We start from the raw sequence: 21,197 nt of genomic DNA on the forward strand, positions 1-21,197 counted from the left end.
TTGGTTCATATTGAGGTCAAAAGGGTCCAAAATTAAACTTTGTTTGATTTCATCTAAAATTGATTTATTGGGGTTCTTTGATATTCCAAATCTAACCGTGTATTTAGGTTTTTAATTTTGGGTCCTGTTTTTTAAATTGGTCTACATTGAGGTCCAAAGGGTCCAAAATTAAACTTAGTTTGATTTTAACAAAAATTGAATTCTTGGGGTTCTTTGATTTGCTGAATCTAAACATGTGTTTAGATTTTTGATTATGGGCCCAGTTTTCAAGTTGGTCCAAGATAGGGTCCAGTATTTAAACTTTGTTTGATTTCAACAAAAATTGAATATATGGGGTTCTTTGATATGCTGAATCTAAACATGTATTTAGATTTTTGATTATGGGCCCAGTTTTCAAGTTGGTCCAAATTTGGGTCCAAAATTAAACTTTGTTTGATTTCAACAAAAATTGAATATATGAGGTTCTTTTATATGCTGAATCTAACCATGTATTTAGATTTTTTATTTGTAGGCCCCACTATCAAATTGGTTCATATTGAGGTCAAAAGGGTCCAAAATTAAACTTTGTTTGATTTCATCGAAAATTGAATTATTGGGGTTCTTTGATATGCCAAATCTAACCGTGTTTTTAGATTTTTAATTTGGGTCCCGTTTTTTAAATTGGTCTTCATTGAGGTCCAAAGGGTCCAAAATTAAACTTAGTTTGATTTTAACAAAAATTGAATTCTTGGGGTTCTTTGATATGCTGAATCTAAACATGTGTTTAGATTTTTGATTATGGGCCCAGTTTTCAAGTTGGTCCAAGTTGGGGTCCAAAATTAAACTTTTTTTGATTTCAACAAAAATTGAATATATGGGGTTCTTTGATATGCTGAATCTAACCATGAATTTAGATTTTTTATTTGTGGGCCCCGCTATCAAATTGGTTCATATTGAGGTCAAAAGGGTCCAAAATTAAACTTTGTTTGATTTCATCAAAAAATGAATTATTGGGGTTCTTTGATATTCCAAATCTAACCGTGTATTTAGATTTTTAATTTTAAGTCCCATTTTTTAAATTGGTCTACATTAAGGTCCAAAGGGTCCAAAATTAAACTTAGTTTGATTTTAGCAAAAATTGAATTCTTGGGGTTCTTTGATATGCTGAATCTAAACATGTGTTTAGATTTTTGATTATGGGCCCAGTTTTCAAGTTTGTCCAAGTTGGGGTCCAAAATTAAACTTTGTTTGATTTTAACAAAAATTGAATATATGGGGTTCTTTGATATGCTGAATCTAACCATGCATTTTGATTTTGGACATTGGACCATAATAGGTAAATTAAAAAAATTGAAGTTCTTAGACCACATTCTTTCTGTGTCAGAAACCTATGCTGTGTCAAATATTTAATAACAATCCAAATTCAGAGCTGTATCAAGCTTGAATGTTGTGTCCATACTTGCCCCAACTGTTCAGGGTTCGACCTCTGCGGTCGTATCAAGCTGCGCCCCAGCGAAGCATTTTATTCTCATTTATTATGAGCAATAGGATTAATACATTTTATATATAGAATCAGTGCATGGTCTACATGTCTGTTGGACAGGGTTCACATGACCTTGATTTTATTGATCAGTGAGCAACATTCAGTTTTCATGGTAATGTCCCCTTCTCAGATTCTATAAGCATAAACTATATTTGGTTTATGGAATGCATGTATATAAAAGTCTGGCAGGCCTCATTTACATGATTTTCACTGGTCAACTGGTCTTACTTTTTAAGGTAGGTTAGTTCTTTTGATAATATAAATAATTGGTCAACTATATCTTTTGTATTTAGTGGTTGTAAGGTGTACATGTCTGTCTAGCATGGTTCATCTTACCTTGACCTCATTGGGGTTCATAGGTCAACATTAATGTTTGTGGCGAGGTCTGTTTCTCAGATACGATAAGTAATAGGTCAATTATTTTTGGTGTATGAAATGATTATAAGGTTTTTTTTTCTGTCTAGCAGGGTTCATCTGACCTTGATCTCATTTTCATGGTTCATTGTTCAACATTAATTTTTTCATAGTTTGGTCTATTTTCAGATGCTGCAATAGGTCAATAATGTTTGGTGTACATTGAATGCCATTATATCAGATTGATCATCCATTCATCCATTCAGCTGTTTGTGATTGTCGATTAAGGGGAAAAGTCCTGTTTAGTTTGTCTGCTTTATATTTCAGGCTTTAGGTAACCTTTACTTCGTCCATGAAAGTGTAGAAGATATATCTATATGGGACTTTGTAGGTAAGTAATAATGGATGTCAGTGTGTGCTAATCTTTTCATAGTATACAAATCTATTAGAAAGTAACTTAAATTATAAGCAGTCAGGCTTGTATAAAATAACACTTTATTATGCTGCATTTAACTGTTTTCCATGTTGTGTTGCTGTCTTATTAAAATGTATGTAACATCTCCCTATTTTACTTTTTAAAAGACAAAGACTGGCATCAGCTTTCACCACAATCGAACAAAATAGGTTTAAAATTTCTTGCATGCCCCTTTTACATCCTTACTTTCTACCACTTTTTCTAGGATATAAAGGGGGTTTTAACTTTATTATTCATTAGAGGTACACAGTATATCACTATTATTTGATTTGGTATTAGGCATTACCCTTGGTTACCAGTAATACCACATTTGCAGCAGTGCCTCCATAGATCACCTGCATTTACATCTGGTATCCCAGCCTCCCAGGAGTAGTTTTTTTGCCTCATATTAATGTAAACTGTAACGTGGAAACAATTTAATGTCTCAGATTAACAAATGAGTCGGTTAAAAAATTCAAAATTTATTCATGTATTTAAATTCTTTATGAGGTAGAATTTTTTCAGCTCTTTTAAAAACTCATTATAAATAGGCTGATTATATATGTTCCCCAAAAAGGTCAAAAGTGAAAATTTAATTCAGTGTAAATTTGATATTTGGATTGTTATTTTAACTTTTGTCAGAGAAATCAAAATATTCAGTAATAGATTAGATAGAACTGATCCACACCCATAGTTTGAATTACTATACTATATTTAGATTTTTAAACATTTGATAAAGGGAAAATGTAACTATTAACCTAATTAAATAAAACTTAGCTTACCTTATATATGAAACCTTTTATAATTTATTATTGTTACCTTGATATTAAAAAATCAGCAGGTACTACAGTATTGACAAAAAAATAAAATTTCATCTTTTGATGAAAATCTTTATAAGAAAGAAAAAGCATTTCAGCTTAAAGTATTGTTTTTATTTTATTCCAAATTGTTATGCTTCCTTTAAAAAAGTTCAGTGGTATTTTATGAGCTATTTTAGTGAAAAATCACAGAGTATTATAACTTTTTGAGGTGCACATACTAATATAACTATATACAAAATTTAGTATGTCTTGAAGTGTGTTTGGTTTCAATTTAAATAAAAGAAGATATTGGGTATATTCTAATGAGACAACAAGGCAACCATTCAATAAAGGAAGAGTCATCTAGAGGTCAACAAGAGTCAAGAAACGAAACAAGTGTCTGTTAAGGAATGGAGGCTCTGCTAAAATAAGATTTAATGAACATTGGTTGCACCAGAAAAATACTTTTGCAATATTTGGCAGATCATTTTTGTCTCGCATTGGAGTACAGTATTTTATAGAGGTAAAGGCTTCAAACAAGCCCCCTTTTGAAAACAAAATACTATTAAAGACTATTAAAGTCATGGTTCAGATTGAAGGTTGATAATTAAAGTCAGGGCGTTGTCACCTCTCAGGGACATTCTAGCTACAGGCCAAATGTATTACTTTGCTAGCAGTGGTAAGGATGGTGGCATTGACCATTGTAAACACCTTTATATCCCATCTCCTCTTGCTCTTAGAATCATCAAAATTTGTATGGCGTTGTATATGACAAGATCTTGTCAATCAGTCATTGTTACATAATTATGACTTTATTTTCCTAGAAAGTAAGTTTTCAGAATAAGATTTTCTCAGTAACTACATGTATGCAAGTCGGATCAATAAAATTTGTATGTAGTCAAATGTCTGTCTGGTCTTGTGGTTGTATATATCAATCTGACATGTATGGTACGGACTTTATCTCATATTTAAGCTTCAGTGGTCAGGTTTAAAGTTTGATGTAGGTCAGTTTTCATAAGTCAACAAGATTTGAATTCATTATCAGGATTGCCAAATGTGTCTGACAGGTTTCATTTGACCTTGATCTTCTATTTCATTGACCTTCAACATTATAACAGCAGTCAAAACATGTTTATGCCGCAACCGTTATTGTATAAGTATTATTTGTGTACCAAAAATCTAACAATTGTTACTGACAATTCATTATTGACTTTTACTTTCACTTTCATTTTAACGTTGTCAAACCAATAATTGTGACGTTAGGTCTTGTAACCTTTTTGTAACCCAATATGAACCGCATTTTATGTACTTCAGCACTTGTTTCCTATCATTGAATTGTCATGAAGATGAAACATGTAGACCAGAATAAAGCATTTCCTTGCAGTAATCCAGGATGTTGTTGTCTTTTTATAGTTTTAATTGTCGTTTAATTAAATTAGAATTTTGATTGATATCAGTTTCCTGTATAAAAAGGGCAAATATTAAAATAGTTATTTAAAATGGTGTTTCCATATATATTAAGGAGAGTTGATTTCTTTTCTCCAAAATGCATTTTGTTTTGATAAATTATTGCGCACACTTAATTAATATAAAGTTTTCTTTGTAGTGTTGAAAATGATAGAATGAACCAGAATTTATGTAAACATTTCTATGCCTTAATATTTGTTTAGTGATATAAACACTTTGTATTTTAATTTTATATTTTGACCTTTCTCTTTTGAAAATAGTACTTGAATACATTAAACATTTGCTTACTGATTTATTTTTTTTCTGCTTATTTAAACTTATAATATTTAAAAGTATTTCTCTTTTTATTTTACTTTAACAATTGTCAAATAACAGCAAGGAATTCACAAAAAGCTACAGGGTATTTTACATAAATGCCACTTAATATAAGGTTTTATATACATTTATGACTAGGGCTATAGTTTAACACCAGTATTCTTTTTAGCAAAATGTAAGTCTTAATTAGTTGGTGTTCAAAGTAAGAGAATTTTTACTTCTGCTATCTACTAGTCTCCAAAAATATACCCTATAGTATATAGGCTATACCACCATCTGAATTACAAGGGGCTAAATGACATATCATCAGTGCATACTGGAATCATTAATCAAATATGAAAATGTAAAGTTGTCTTGTCCTATGAATACTGAACACCATTTTATGATTTATAGATTAAGTTAACTGAGTTAAAGCTGTTTTAAAACAAAATTATCAGACCGAGCCATTTAAAATATGAAATTGTGAAGCTTAAAAATCAGGTTGATATGAGAGAGAGAGAGAGAGGGTGATAACCCAGCAATATGCTGACTTTCTATAAACATCAATAGTTTAATATCAAACAATATAGCTTATTCATATTAGATAATTATCAATTTGATTATTACGTCAGTATATTTTCATATTTATCAGACTGTTATCTTTTACTTGGGTATTTATTGTTTCATCACATGCACATGTGCCTATTACATCAGAAAAATCCTGCTGATAATTTAATTCTTTTTTAATCATTTAATCATTCTTATCAAAGATTAACCAAGTTGTTTGTTTAATTTGCAAATGCTTGACAGCAGTTTACTATATTAATTTGCAAATGCTTGACAGCAGTTTAATATATTAAATTGCAAGCTGTAGATTATCTTTCTAACCATATTAGTGAAACCTTTTCACATGAAATTAGGTTGATTGATTGCTGTTTGCTCTATGTTCCTTGGCAAATATTTCATGCATATTTGATAAAATTAGAGCATTGAGCATAAAACCTAATATGTGATTATCCTTGCCAAAGGCCTTGTGTTTGCTATTGCCATTACTTGCATCTATTGAAGGAGTAAGTGTAAAGAGGATCAATAATAATCTTAAGGATTCTGACAATTTTGTATTTAAATTAGATTAAGCACCACTATTACACTTATTAGATGTTGGCCATAGACCCAAGCTTGCTATAATGGGTACATGACTTTTGTCTCACTCAAGAAAGTCGTGGAGTACAGATTTGTGTGTACTAATCCTGGTTGGCAGTGACATCAACAATTGTTATATTTTGTGACTAGTTAATTTCAATTAATGAGAAGTTAATGATATATGTTTGGCAGTTGATAATCATTAGAATATCTGACTTCTTTGAATATTATTTGGTCCCATTCTCTTAGTCATGGTCCATTAACTCTGAAATTTTTGCATTGTTTGCATTTTACACTGGATGTACATATATCTGTCTTTTGGAATTATATTTGGTATACTTATGGTACACTAAGTAAGCATATATCCTGCCACTGGAAACATCATTTTACGTAGTACTTAATGGGTATATTCATGTAGCTTATCTTAAGAAAACTGCATGTCACATCATTTTGAACCAAACATGGTATCAAAGGTAATATATACCCCACCCACCAAGTAATATTGCCACCAGTACTATAAAAGAATATAAGGTAATACCTTAGATAGTGTGAAATATGTACATTATCAGATTGAGTTTCTGCCACTTTTTGGTGACAGTAGTTTACCATTAAGTTGTTGTCACATCAACTTGTAACTTATTACGCATGATCACTGTAGTGTATGTTTTTTTTAAAACTATATACCAAATTATAGTTTTGACCCTGATTTCATGTTTCTATGAACACGGACATATGATGGTGTGAGAGGGACATAGTGTCCTTTGAATCCATGTTGTTGTTTGATATGTCATCTGAGGCAAGCTTTTGTTAATTACTATTGAAATAAAAGAAATAATGTTTGTTTGTTTTTAGACACCAGATATTCTTGATAAATCATTGCTTGTTTTCTTTTACAGACTGTAAATTTATACCAGTTGTTGGAAGAGAGGTGAGTTGATGTAACTATGATGATAATATTTCTCATGTTATTCTACTGTAGGGTTTCCTACATTACCTGTAAAATATCACTGTCAACACTTTCTAATTTCTTGTGTGAACGAATGTATTGCAGTTGTATTTCTGAATTCATTTTTACCATGTTAAACATATTTGAAAATAATATTTGCTTTGGCCATTTTCCTTCAAAATAATGTGTGGATCAGAAGGGGAAGAAAGGGCTACATAGATATAAGTGAATAGTAGTCAAAAATCAGAAAAAAACTTACTTAAAGCACAGATTTTCAGACATCTAGATCTGCCCTTACTGGGTGTCTTTGTATATGTCTTCTGCCACCACAGCTGTTGTTGCAGAGTTATTTCATTTTATTTTGTGACAACATTCTTTTTTCTCTTATGTTGTGGTGTTACACAAAGTTGCATTGACAAATATTTGCTAGTATATAATAAAGGGGAGATAACCTATTTGAATTATTTCCCTTTCAGTGTTGTTTAGTGGGTATAAATTTGTTGGGGGTTTTTCCATCTTAATATTTTTATTTTTGGAAGCAGGCAATCCAAATTTGTTTTTAGTTGCATAAAGCAGAAAACATAACATAATATGACAATCATGGTTTTTGTCGAGCCTGCGACTTTTGTCGCAGAAAGCTCGACATAGGGATAGTGATCCGGCGGCGGCGGTGGTGGCGGCGGCGTTAGCTATCTTCTTAAAAGCTTTATATTTTAGAAGGTGGAAGACCTGGATCCTTCATACTTTGTATATGGATGCCTCATGTTACGAAGTTTCCGTCAGTCACATGTCCAATGTCTTTGCCCTCATTTTTATGGTTCAGTGACTACTTGAAAAAAAAGTTAAGATTTTTTGTAACGTTAAATTCTCTCTTATTATAAGTAATAGGATAACTATATTTGGTATGTGCGTACCTTGCAAGGTCCTCATGCCTGTCAGACAGTTTTCACTTGACCTCGACCTCATTTCATGGATCAGTGAACAAGGTTAAGTTTTGGTGGTCAAGTCCATATCTCAGATACTATAAGCAATAGGTCTAGTATATTCGGTGTATGGAAGGACTGTAAGGTGTACATGTCCAACTGGCAGGTGTCATCTGACCTTGACCTCATTTTCATGGTTCAGTGGTTATAGTTAAGTTTTTGTGTTTTGGTCTGTTTTTCTTATACTGTATGCAATAGGTCTACTATATTTGGTGTATGGAATGATTGTAAGGTGTACATGTCTAGCTGGCAGGTGTCATCTGACCTTGACCTCATTTTCATGGTTCAGTGGTTATAGTTAAGTTTTTGTGTTTTGGTCCGTTTTTCTTATACTTTATGCAATAGGTCTACTATATTTGGTGTATGGAATGATTGTAAGGTGTACATGTCCAACTGGCAGGTGTCATCTGACTTTGACCTCATTTTCATGGTTCAGTGGTCAAAGTTAAGTTTTTGAGTTTTGGTCTTTTTTCTTATACTATATGCAATAAGTCAACTATATTTGGTGTATGGAAATATTCTATAATGTACATGACAGTCTCGCAGGTTTTATTTGACCTTGACCTCATTTTCACAGTTCATCGCTCAAGGTTAAGTTTATATATGTGTTTCAGTCTGTTTTTCTTAAACTATAAGCAATAGTTCAGCTATATTTGTTGTATGGAAGGATTGTAAGCTGTTCATGTCTGCCTGGCATGGTTCATCTGACCTTGACCTCATTTTCAGGATTCATTGGTCAATGTTTACTTTTCTTGGTTAAGTCTGTTTCTTAGAAACTATAAGCAATAGGTCAACTATATTTAGTGTATTGAATGATTGTAAGGTGTACATGTATTTCTCGTTTGGTTTATATGACCTTGACTTCATTTTCTTGGATCATGTTAAGTTTATGTAATAGTTGTAGTAAAGCTTTCATTTAGGACTATCAACATAATATCAATGGTTAGTAAAGAAGGCGAGACATTTCAGCGTGTGCACTCTTGTTTTAACTTTATTTTTTATTTATTACAATTCATATGTTTGCACAGTGTTATACCAAAGATACTTTATGTAAGAAGGTAAATTTCTACATCATCTTGTTTATATGGGTACATTATCACAGCTTTGAGTTTTCATAGACAGTTGTATGAGTCAAAGTGTATTCAGAGGAATGAAGTTATTGAAAACCAAGGTGGAGAAGAATGCATTTTCAATTTTTGCCTTGATCGAAAAAAATCCATTTTGGAAAAAAATATTTGATGCTAGGAATGATTTTCAATTTTTACAAGATATATCTGAAATGAACACTTACAATATCTGGAAGTAAAAATGAAATAATGATGGGTAATGAATCAATTATATACACAGATAATAGACCAAAAAGGGGTTTGGCTGATTGATGATATTAGAATTTCATGACTTTTGATCAATTTAAAGATGTATACAATACAAGTATTAGCTTTCCAAAAAGCTATCTGTCTCTTTGCAGGATTATATGATAAGTTTTTATACGCCCATTGACGGGACGTATTATGGTATACCATTGTCCATCTGTCCATCCATCTGTCTTGTCTGTCCGTCCGTCGTCAACATGTCAGACATTAACTCAAAAACGGTTTAACCAATTTGCATAAAACTTTGGTGAATTGTTTATATCTATTGACGTGAGCTCTCTTTCGTTTTTTATAAATTTTAGATTTTACGTTTCCGAGTTATGGGGTTTTATTCATTAAAATAAGGGGGATTTTCCAGTTTTCGGACAATAACTCAAGAATGCTATCACCAACTTGCAAGAAATTGTGGTGAATTGTTTATATCTATTCACATGAGCTCCCTTTCAATTTTTATATATTTTAGATTTTATGTTTCCAAGTTACAGGGTTTTATTCATAAAAAAAGGGTGATTTTCCAGTTTTCCGACAAAAAATCAAAAAAGCTTTCAGCAGTTCTTATGAAACTTTGGTGAATTGTTTATATCTATTGATGTAAGCTCCGTTTAGAATTTTATAAATTTTACATTTTACATTTCTTAGTCATGGGGTTTCATTCATTTAAAAAGGGGGGATTTTCCAGTTTTCAGACAATAACTCAAAAATGTTTCAGCAATTCTCATGAAACTTTGGTGAATTGTTTATATCTATTGATGTAAGCTCCCTTTACATTTTCATAAATTTCTAATATGACATTGAGAATTAATTGAACTTTAATTGTTTATAGTCTGACAACAGATTTACTAAGTATTGCGCAACAGCACAGTGTATTGCACAACAGACAGAAATCTTTAATTGAATATAAATTCAATTCATATAACCAATTTCAAGTTCTTTGACTACATTTATTCAGAAACCTATAATATGTCAAATATTTAATACAATCCAAATTCAGACCTGTATCAAGCTTGAATAATGTGTCCATTTTTGCCCCAACTGTTCAGGGTTGGACCTCTGCAGGCGTATCCAGCTGCGCTCAGCGAAGCAGTTTATTACTATATGAATGCAGACGTTATTATTCAACATTTGCACACAGACATTATTATTGAATATTTGCACACACAAGTCTATGCTTTTTTATTAGGAGTGAAAAGCTTTTTGCATGTTTTGTCTATTAACTTAAAAACTAATTTGAATTGATAAAAAGGATGATATAGAGAAAGGAGTTATAGTGTAATATGTAAATGTATTGAAGTTGAGCTCTGACAACAACAAAAAAATGTTATGTGCATGATTTTACATATATCCTTTTTTAGCTCACCTGGCACTTCAAGTGAGCTTTTCTCATCATGGTGTCCGTCGTCCGTCGTCATTCAACTTTTACAAAAATCTTCCTCTCTGAAACTACTGATCTAAATTTAACCAAACTTGGCCACAATCATCATTAGGGTATTTAGCTTTCAAAAATGTGTCCGATGATCTCGCATACCAACCAAGATGGCCGACATGGTTAAAAATAGAACATAGGTAAAATGCAAGTTTTGTCTATTATCTTGAAAACCACTATAAATAGAGAAAATCTGACAAAGGTTGAAATGTTTGGAATGATGAGATCTACCTATTATCCATTTACCGCCAAACTGTCAGACGACTTTTTACAGGAGTTATTGCCCTTAAATGACAAATTTTATCAATTGTTTAAATTTTTGCCCATTATCTTGAAAATTATAATAGATAGAGAGAAATTTATATAGCAAAAATGATCAGCAAGATAAGTTCTACAAATAAATCAACATGGTTGAAATCGTCTGATGACCCTTTATTGGAGTTATTGCCCTTTAATGACGATTTTTACTAATTTTTTGCGTTTTTGCCTAATACCTGAAAAAGTATAATAGATAGAGAGAAACTTAAATAGGCAAAAATTATCAGCAAGACAAGATCTACAAATGTGTCAATAGTTGAAATTGTCTGACGACTCCTTATTGGAGTTATTGCCCATTAATGATGGTTTTTACCAATTTTTTTGCATTTTTGCCTTTTATCGGAAAAACTATAATAGATAGATAGAAACTTAAATAAGCAATAATGATTAGCAAGACAAGATCTACAAATAAGTCAACATGGTTTAAATCGTCTGATGACCCCTTGAGTAATTCTCTTTAGTTTCATTTTTTTTGCGTGTTGTCTACTATCTGAAAAACTATACAAGACAGATAGAAACTTAAATAAGCAAAAATGATCAGCATAACTAGATCAGAAAGTCTAGTCCACAAAGATAGAGAGTATCCATTGTTGAATATGCACATAGACCTAGGTGAGCAACACAGGTTCTTTAGAGCCTCTAGTTACACTCAGTCTTTATGATTTAATAAAAATAAAGATTGATGATCATGTTTAATGTCTGTTGAAGAATAAGATATATTTATCAGGATGAGAATATGTTAGTATGATGCCAAAACAAATCCTGTTTTATACTCCAATGGTTATTGTACTGTTGTTTGTCTTTTGGTCTTTTTTTGCCATGGCGTTGTCAGTTTATTTTTGACTGATGAGTTTGAATGTTCCTGTGGTATCTTTCGTCTCTCTTTAATATTGAAATTTTATAATACCAATAGGATAGCCCTGAAAACATTTTTTTTTTTAAAGTTATTAATAGAACTGCTGAAATACTTGGAATCATTTATTTTCATAACAATAAGAGACATACTCACATTGTTGTTTGAAATATGTATGAGCTTTCCAAAAAAAAAAGCAGCCTTTCATGCAATCATATTCTGGTATATTGAAATGATTTTTTGTTGTGTTCATGATTTTGTATTAATTAAGTGTTGGTTGTTTATCTTAACCATTGTAAATCTTTGCCTTTATTCTATATTTCTTTTTCTCTAATTCTATGGAAATTTATCCCTTTCCGAACCCATTGTATGAAAAAATTTAATCAACGTGTGGTTGCCAGTGATCTCAGATGATGATTGGATGAGTTTAAGGGTCATAACCTTTTTCAGCTCACTGGATGCATCAGAATATGCTAACAGGTGTTAATGAAATTGACAACTTTATGGAAAGTGGAAGGCACTCGAAGGGGATTTTAGTTTAGCAAAAAAGGAAAATTTATTTTTTAATCATTAGAGAAACAGATTCTTACATAGTTACTCGTGGATTATCAGATTTATCCAATCTCGATAGTTAAATTATAAATTTTAAAGTCCTCGCCGAGGCTCGACTTTAAAATTGATAATTCAACTATCTCGATTGGATAAATCCGATAATCCACTGGTATCAATGTAAGAATCTATATTTACAAGCATTGTAATATTATGCATAAAATGCATGTTTCAGTAACTGATTACTATGTTTCTGTGAAAAGAAAAGAAATTCATTATAAAATAAAGCACAAAAAAAAAGGAAAAAGTTTGCATTGACTTTTTTGTTTCAGACCAGTTGCATTTCTAAGAATGACAGGTTGTGTGTCTGTAGTTCTTTTGACAAGTTTTTTTTAATTTTTCTAGTAGCAGTGTTATTGTATTTTACTTGAAAGAAAAAAAAAGCTAGTAATTTATAAAATTTTGCATTAGACTTTTTTTTTGTTTATCTTTTCCTTGAATGAATTTATAAATATGACACAGCAGCTGTTTATTCTATTTGACATTTCGTAGTAATGTTGTTTTTTTTTCTGCTTTCAGGTTCTCTCAGGGAATATAGAAACAGTACAAATTAAAGAGAAGGCAAAGTTTCCACAAGACTTTTTCCCAGATGTAAGTCATGATCACATGGTTTAATGTACCTGAACAGAAGTTTACCATCTGATATTTGTATTTTATTTTCTGTAATACATCAAATATTTCAGGAAAGGTTTATTTTGAGTGATAATTTAAAAAGGTTTCCTATTAGGTTGATGTATCTGAGGACCCTCAAATTTTGTGTCACTTGACAGCAAAGCTGTAGCAACACACAGTGTAGGGATCACTAACTTATGTCTTGAGTTCAAGTTGTCTTCAGCATCACACTTGGTTAATTCATATATCCTTGAAAATAGCTAGACAGAATTATGCTAAACCTGGACACATTGGTGGCCATGTGCTGTTTTCTGCTCTTTGGTTGGGTTGTTAACTCTTTGACACATTCCTCGTTTCCATTCTCAATTTTAATTTTATACATTGATTCTTCCACAGGACATGATACTATGCCCCTGCTAATTTAATTTTTAAATCAGTTAATTTTGGGGTCCTCCAACAGTTCATTTTGCTTATGGTACATTTCTTTTAAAGATTTTTTTTGTTTCATGAAAAATTAATCAAATGTTAAAAAGTTTGTGATTCTTTAAATTGCATTGAACAAAAAGTAAAATAGTTATGCTCTGAACAATGATAAAAGAGTTGGTAAAAACATCAGAAACACATGATTATTTAAGGATGTAAAAGAAAATCAAAAGCAGAGAAATCTAGAATCTGCTTAAATTTTGGTAAATGACCTTTTATGAGCTATTGAAGTCTTATATGAAAAGAAAAATGGGTGTTATGGGGCAAAATGTTTTACCCTATAGGAAAAAAACCAAGGAGTCCAAACATTTGACAAAAATTCCAAAACCTCACCTAAGTACATCCTTAAGGCCTTGGCCTCATCGCAAAAAATGTGAAGGATGTTCTGATTAGATGTTTTGATTGGTTCATGTCTATAAGACTAAATTGGGTTCTCAAGTTGTGAAATACTGCATTTATTAAAAACATAACCTACTCATTGATTTTCTCTATGCTTCCTATTGTTAGTAGCATAGGTGTCATTAAGTAAGAATATAATTGAAAAACTAGAGAAATTGTTCAACATTAAAGGGATACTATATATAATAAGTTCTCAATGAGTTGTCTTTATTAAAACATTGAAAAATAATTAGATATTCAATTTACTAATTTCTTTGCAGTTTAAATGGTCTAGAAAAGGTTTCATAAGAACAAGGTGGAATATCAAAAATTGGTAAGGTTATGATATGATTAAGTCAATGTATATTAGGAATAATAGGATAAAAGAAACAGAAATATTGGTTTGCACCTCGATTTTAAAAAGAGAGTATTGAAAAAGTCTATTGGAATATGAAAATATATAGTGATAAAAGGAAAAAATAGTAATGACAATGTATGAGATGTAAAAAGTTTGGTAAAAAGTATTGAACAATGTAGCATGGAAAAATAGAATAACTTTCTAAGCATTGATGGATATTTTAAATAATTTTATTCATACATATTTGTTGTTAATGTAAAGATTTGCACATTAGAAATGTTGTCTTGACATGCTGTATTATTTGTTTGCAGCATATTTGACCTTGTAAACATCCATTTGTTCCATGACGCATCTAATATCATCTCCATGCAAACTGTAAGTATGTTTTTATGTCCCTGCTGTAGGCAATGAGGTCATTAAGTGTTACCCTTGTCTGTCTCTGTCCTTCCGTCCGTCTGTTCATCAAACATTTACAAACGCAGAATATTGAAATAAAAATTTCATTATTAGATGTCAATTTGGTTCAATTTTGTCAAATTATGCTTAAAAACATTGCCACTGTATTATTGGCTTGCAAGTCAGTAATTCAACTCATTTGAATCTGTATTCATTCAACCTTTAATTTGACCACAGGTTAGGCATGTGCTAACTGTGTTCGGTTATTAAAAAAAAGAAAATAATGTCAACATTGAAAAATTGGTTTACCGATTCATTCCACAAAAAATCCTTCACATACAGGTAAAACGATGATTTACATTTTTTATGCCCCTCTAAGAAATCTCTGTTTTAAAGACCAATATGAATTTCTGCACAAAATATTGTATGGCTATACACGGATAAATGATAATTTTAATATTTGTATACAAATATTGATTTGTCAGTAATGTAGCCCTATTTAAATATATATAAAATATTTATGAGAGAAAGGCTAATGCTCAGATTTCCCTGTGGACATTTATAGAAGTTTTATGTTTGGTATTCATTCCACCTAAATACCAACATACTGCACTGAGACATTTATGGCCTGCAAAAACTTTCAGACATTGATTTAAGTTATCCTCTGGTGTCTCTTTTAAAAAATATTAGAATTTATTTAGAATAAGGCATTTAAGAGTGGGCAATATAAAGCAGTGACTGAAAGTTACTGAATGAGAAATATGAAGCTTATATTGTCATTGTTGCAATGGGAAATATGAAGCATTAACAGTCATTGTTAGAATGTGAAATGTGAAACACAGACTCGTTGTAAGAATGAGAAATGTGAAGCATAGTTTGTCATTGTAAGAATGGAAAATCCAACTAAAATACTGTAATTTTTGCTGGTAAAAAGTTTTATCCAGATATAAGCCCATTCTAATGCTATTGTAAATGAATACAAGAGATTGTTTGCTCAGTTGGCAGCAGAGAGGTTCATTACTTTGCAATTTACTAAATATATACAATAAAACCTTGTTATAAAAACTCAAGTACCTCTAAAACAAACTGTTTACCTGTTTTAAGGTCAAAGATTATGATTATTGCAATAATCGTGATAAGAAATGTTTATAACACACTTATCTTCTGTAAATATGTACAAATTTACTTTTTCCAGAGCCCATCACAGTACAGTAAAAACAGAAAGGCAGCATTTATACATACTCTTAAGAGGTACATAGGATAAGTATACTTAGGTCATAAATCAACATATATTTAGTTTTCAGAAGTGTGTTATTTTTACAACTGTAACGTTATGTTTGTTTATATTAGAACCTGTTTCAACATTAAATTCTTCTCAAAGATTGAATTAAGATAAAAGATATAGTTCTTTTTGATTTTGAGTAAGCCCTCCATTAGACAGGAACCCAACAATATAATTAAATCAAATAGTCATCTGGAGGTCTCCAACACTTTAAGACATGCTATAACTTGAAAATTGAATAAAAAGTGACGGACAATAATTTGATAACAGTACACATATTAACCTTTATATATCCATCTGTCTTCTTAATGTTTCTGTCATGAAAAAAAATTGCCTTGACAATCAGACTAATGATTGACTAATAAAAACACTTTTCAAAAGGATTAGACTACCCAGATAACATTTCCTAATTATGAATATAAAAATAAGGAGATGTGGTATGATTGCCGATGAGACAAGTATCCAATGAAGTACCAGTAGATTTTTTTTTTGTATCTTTAGGTTTGAGGAAGACCAGTATGATAAAGTCCCACAGTTTATTTTTGGAGATTTTAATTTCCGACTAGATTCTCAAGCCTTAGTAAATGTAAGTATGGATAATAATAGATTCTGTTTACATTTAAAGTTCTGAAACATAGTCTCACAAGCAACCATCAGAAGTGCCTGCATACAAGCTTACCATACTATTTCAATTACAATAACATTCCAGTACATGTTTAAGTTTTAATTTCTATTTATAAAAACAGATAAAAAACCCTAAAAAACTGCAAAAATAAGAAGGAAGAAAAAAAATTATGAACAGGGTCTGAACTAAGTACTTTTGAAATCAGGATTTTGTTAAGAATCTATGTTAAATTGTGTTGTGTTTAAATAAATGAATATCTTATTGTGTCCCTACAATTATATGGGTACCTTTTAGAAAAAAATATTGCATACTTTCTTTTCATTTTCTTTAGGTTTACCATTATACTAAGATCTCTATAAAATTAGAAGTCAACTTGCTGTAAAATATTGATGAGAAGCATGTTTTAAATACCTTTTTATAGCTTAAAACTAATACTGTTAATAGGAATGATAGGCTAATGTAATCAAACATGTCGCAATCATACTCACATTTCTAAAATAAAGGGTCAAGAACAGAAATTACCAGACCCGCTTGACATCAGATACCACCAGTCTACAGTCAATATATATAGCTTTCTATTTTGACTTCTTCCAAGCAAAGTATTTATTTCATTGTTAGTTGTACAGTTTGAAAATATCTAGATATGCACAAGAGTTATCTCTCTTTACAGCTTACATTTAGACTGACTCTCGCACTGTAATAACGTTTTATTATTATATGTTAAGTGTTTTCACAAGTAACTAATCGTTATTAATCAGAGTGATTGGGGATACAAATGTTGTTAGGTTTCCTTTTGCTTTTGATTAACATGCTAAGCTTAAGCTCTTTGATATATGGTGTATTCATTGATTTTTTGGGTACCAAATTACGTGGATTGGGGAAACATTTTATTTTCGTGGTTTTAACAAAGTACATGTAGGCCTATGGAATTTTATTTGTTGTTGAACATTCAAATTAGTGGTTCACATATACCAAGGAAATCCATAAAAATTTATATCCCATGATTAATAATAATGAATCCACTGTAGTTAGATTTACGGTAATATAAATAGACATTAATATGCATATTATAAGTGCAAAGGAAAAATGTAATTCTATATAGATTTTGTAAGTGCTAAAACTAATAGTGTAGTTTAATCAAACTTCTTCCTTAATGGTTGAAAAATTTTGGCAAACTAAAATGAAATGTTGTTAATTTAGTACTCCTTACCTAATAATTCTAGAAGTAAATGTTCATGAGAATGTATATGATTTTTTAATAGGTAGAAATGGTATTATTAGCATATGAAAAGGTGTAAATGTAGTATCATTGTGAATTGTTACAGTTTTCCTTGAAGGTTGTGTAAACAGTGAACTGCTAAATTATTACATTTGTGTATTATTATAATATTAACTGAAAATAAATAACAGTAAAATGAAAGCTTTATGTTTCAGGAACTTACAAAGAAAACCACTTCAAACCAAACGAAAGGAAAGAAAGGACAAGTCAATAAAATATGTTATACTGAAGAGGTTAACAATAAGGTGAGTCGAAGATAGGTCAGGAAGATATGTTATACCGCAGAGGTTAACAATAAGGTGAGTCGAAGAATAGGTCATGAAGATATGTTATACTGAAGAGGTTAACAATAAGGTGAGTCGAAGAATAGGCCAGGAAGATATGTTATACTGAAGAGGTTAACAATAAGGTGAGTCGAAGAATAGGTCAGGAAGATATGTTATACTGAAGAGGTTAACAATAAGGTGAGTCGAAGAATAGGTCAGGAAGATATGTTATACTGAAGAGGTTAACAATAAGGTGAGTCGAAGAATAGGTCAGGAAGATATGTTATACTGAAGAAGTTAACAATAAGGTGAGTCAAAGAATAGGTCAGGAAGATATGTTATACTGAAGAGGTTAACTATAAGGTGAGTCAAGTTAACAATAAGTTGAGTCAAAGAATAGGTCATGAAGATATGTTATACTGAAGAGGTTAACAATAAGGTGAGTCAAGTTAACAATAAGTTGAGTCAAAGAATAGGTCATGAAGATATGTTATACTGAAGAGGTTAACAATAAGGTGAGTCAGAGAATAGGTCAGGAAGATATGTTATACTGAAGAGGTTAACTATAAGGTGAGTCGGAGAATAGGTCAGGAAGATATGTTATACTGAAGAGGTTAACAATAAGGTGAGTCGAAGAATAGGTCAGGAAGATATGTTATACTGAAGAGGTTAACAATAAGGTGAGTCAAAGAATAGGTCAGGAAGATATGTTATACTGAAGAGGTTAACAATAAGGTGAGTCAGAGAATAGGTCAGGAAGATATGTTATACTGAAGAGGTTAACTATAAGGTGAGTCGGAGAATAGGTCAGGAAGATATGTTATACTGAAGAGGTTAACAATAAGGTGAGTCAAAGAATAGGTCAGGAAGATATGTTATACTGAAGAGGTTAACAATAAGGTGAGTCGGAGAATAGGTCAGGAAGATATGTTATTCTGAGGTTAACAATCAGGTGAGTCGAAGAATAGGTCAGGTAGATATGTTATACTGAAGAGGTTAACTATAAGATGAGTCGAAGAATAGGTCAGGAAGATATGTTATACTGAAGAGGTTAACAATAAGGTGAGTCGAAGAATAGGCCAGGAAGATGTGTTATACTGAAGAGGTTAACAATAAGGTGAATCAGAGAATAGGTCAGGAAGATATGTTATACTGAAGAGGTTAACTATAAGATGAGTCGAAGAATAGGTCAGGAAGATATGTTATACTGAAGAGGTTAACGATAAGGTGAGTCGAAGAATAGGCCAGGAAGATGTTAGATTGCAGAAATTACTGTGGGATTTCTGGTCAATCGAGAACGGTCATTTATATTTCATAATATCATCAGCATAAGTTTTCCATGCAGATAAGTAGCTTTTCCAACTAAGTCATTGTCCATTTAATTAGTAATTATTCATTACATATATATTAATTGCATAGCATGATCCTCTATGTGACTGTTATCCACCAATTTCGAGTTCCAGGATTTAACTCAGATTGACATAATTTTTGCATTGATTGACATAATGACTTTCCCTTGTGGTCAGTAATGTCAAACTCTTTCTATTGTGACGATGAAAATGACAAGAAAAAGTTTAATTTCATGAAATAGCAAGATATTTGTATTACTTTGCTGCAAAGTTGGCAAACTTGTCATTGTTCATTTATTTGTATATTTCTTTTTCTGTTTTACAGGTTGTGCTAACAGTTGAAACTAAAGGTTTTGACTGTCATGAAAAACATTCAGAAATCTTCCTGAAAAAATCCAAACACGTAAGTCTTACTCGATGCAACTATAGCAACTTATGCTCTAATATTATTGGGTAAAGCTGTAATGAATATTGAAGGTACCATGTATAGGCTGACATCACAATATTTATAAGATTCTTGAAATAAATTCTTTCAATGAAAATGAACAAATTCTTAGGGCTGTTCTGTTAAAACATACATGGTACCCAGGGAAGGCACTTTTAAAATAGGGTAGCCACCCATATAGGCAAATTAAAATTTCACTTACATTTCCACTATGCAAAAACATAGATGACACCCACCCATAGTTGAGATTTGGGTCCCATGTATGTTTTTATGGAACAGCCCTTATGGATTTTCAGGAATATTGGGAGGTACTTTGTAATTATCGTTCTAAATACTTTTCTCTCATGAAAGTTAACCAAAGCCTCCCTTTCCTCATGGCGTGTCTGAAATTTATATTTATATGTAACTTTTAATATATTCAGGCTAGCAATTTCTGAAAATTCAAAGTTATACTGTTTTTCAACTTAAGTATAAAACAGCATACAGTACCTAGGTGAGAATGCCATAATGTGACAGGATTTTGAATTAAGCTGTTGGGTTGGCAGCATGCTGAAAATTTAATTGTACATGTATTTTTATTCCTTGGGTACCAACTTTTGTGGATTTCATTGGTATGGATGAATCAGCATTTAAATGTTCAATGAAGTATAAATTTTTTAAAGGATTGTATGCAAACTTTGGCTAAAACACAAATCAAGTATCAATGAAAGTAAAAATTTTCTTCAATCCAAGAAAAACTGTACCCACGAAAGTAAATTAAACCACAGTAGCTGTACTTTTTTAAAGATTTTTTTACAGCTGCTGGTAATAAAAAAAAATTATAATATGTTTGATTTTTATCTTAATTTATTTTTTGCAGTTACGGAAATATGACAATGAAATGATACTTTATAAAGATAGACTTTATGAATATGAGATTAACTTCCCTCCAAGGTAAGGATTGTCAAGTAGAATAAAACTATATGAATATGAAACTAACTTTCCACCAAGTTACAGGAGCATTAGTTAGATTTAAAAATAAAAATTAAAAGTATGAATTTTTTTTATTTCTCAAACATTCATATAAGTGGAATTTTAAATATTATTTCATTTTAAGCAGTCAATTTGATTCAGTTTTGTCAAAATTAGCTAAAAAATATCACTCATGTATTTTTGATTTGCAAGCTGAAAACTGAACATAAAGTC

General features: G+C 31.1%; 1 protein-coding gene across 3 annotated transcripts in view; it reads left to right on the forward strand.

Moving 5' to 3' along the window:
• The window catches only part of LOC127735350 (inositol polyphosphate-5-phosphatase A-like), a 72,306-nt gene that overhangs the window by 34,510 nt on the left and 16,599 nt on the right, over positions 1–21,197 (forward strand). For all 3 annotated transcript variants that reach the window (XR_007998324.1, XM_052245511.1, XM_052245510.1), the window contains exons 5-14: positions 2,204–2,267; positions 6,931–6,962; positions 13,059–13,130; positions 14,294–14,346; positions 14,682–14,745; positions 15,962–16,017; positions 16,550–16,634; positions 18,108–18,197; positions 19,893–19,970; positions 20,872–20,945. Coding sequence is in view for 2 of the 3 variants with exons in the window: in XM_052245511.1 (XP_052101471.1) it covers positions 2,204–2,267; positions 6,931–6,962; positions 13,059–13,130; positions 14,294–14,346; positions 14,682–14,745; positions 15,962–16,017; positions 16,550–16,634; positions 18,108–18,197; positions 19,893–19,970; positions 20,872–20,945 (668 nt within the window). In the remaining variant the exon portion in view is untranslated. The remainder of the gene's footprint in view (positions 1–2,203; positions 2,268–6,930; positions 6,963–13,058; positions 13,131–14,293; positions 14,347–14,681; positions 14,746–15,961; positions 16,018–16,549; positions 16,635–18,107; positions 18,198–19,892; positions 19,971–20,871; positions 20,946–21,197) is intronic.

This window comes from Mytilus californianus, unplaced genomic scaffold, assembly GCF_021869535.1.
Source record: "Mytilus californianus isolate M0D057914Y unplaced genomic scaffold, xbMytCali1.0.p SCAF_3, whole genome shotgun sequence".
Taxonomy (NCBI): domain Eukaryota; kingdom Metazoa; phylum Mollusca; class Bivalvia; order Mytilida; family Mytilidae; genus Mytilus; species Mytilus californianus.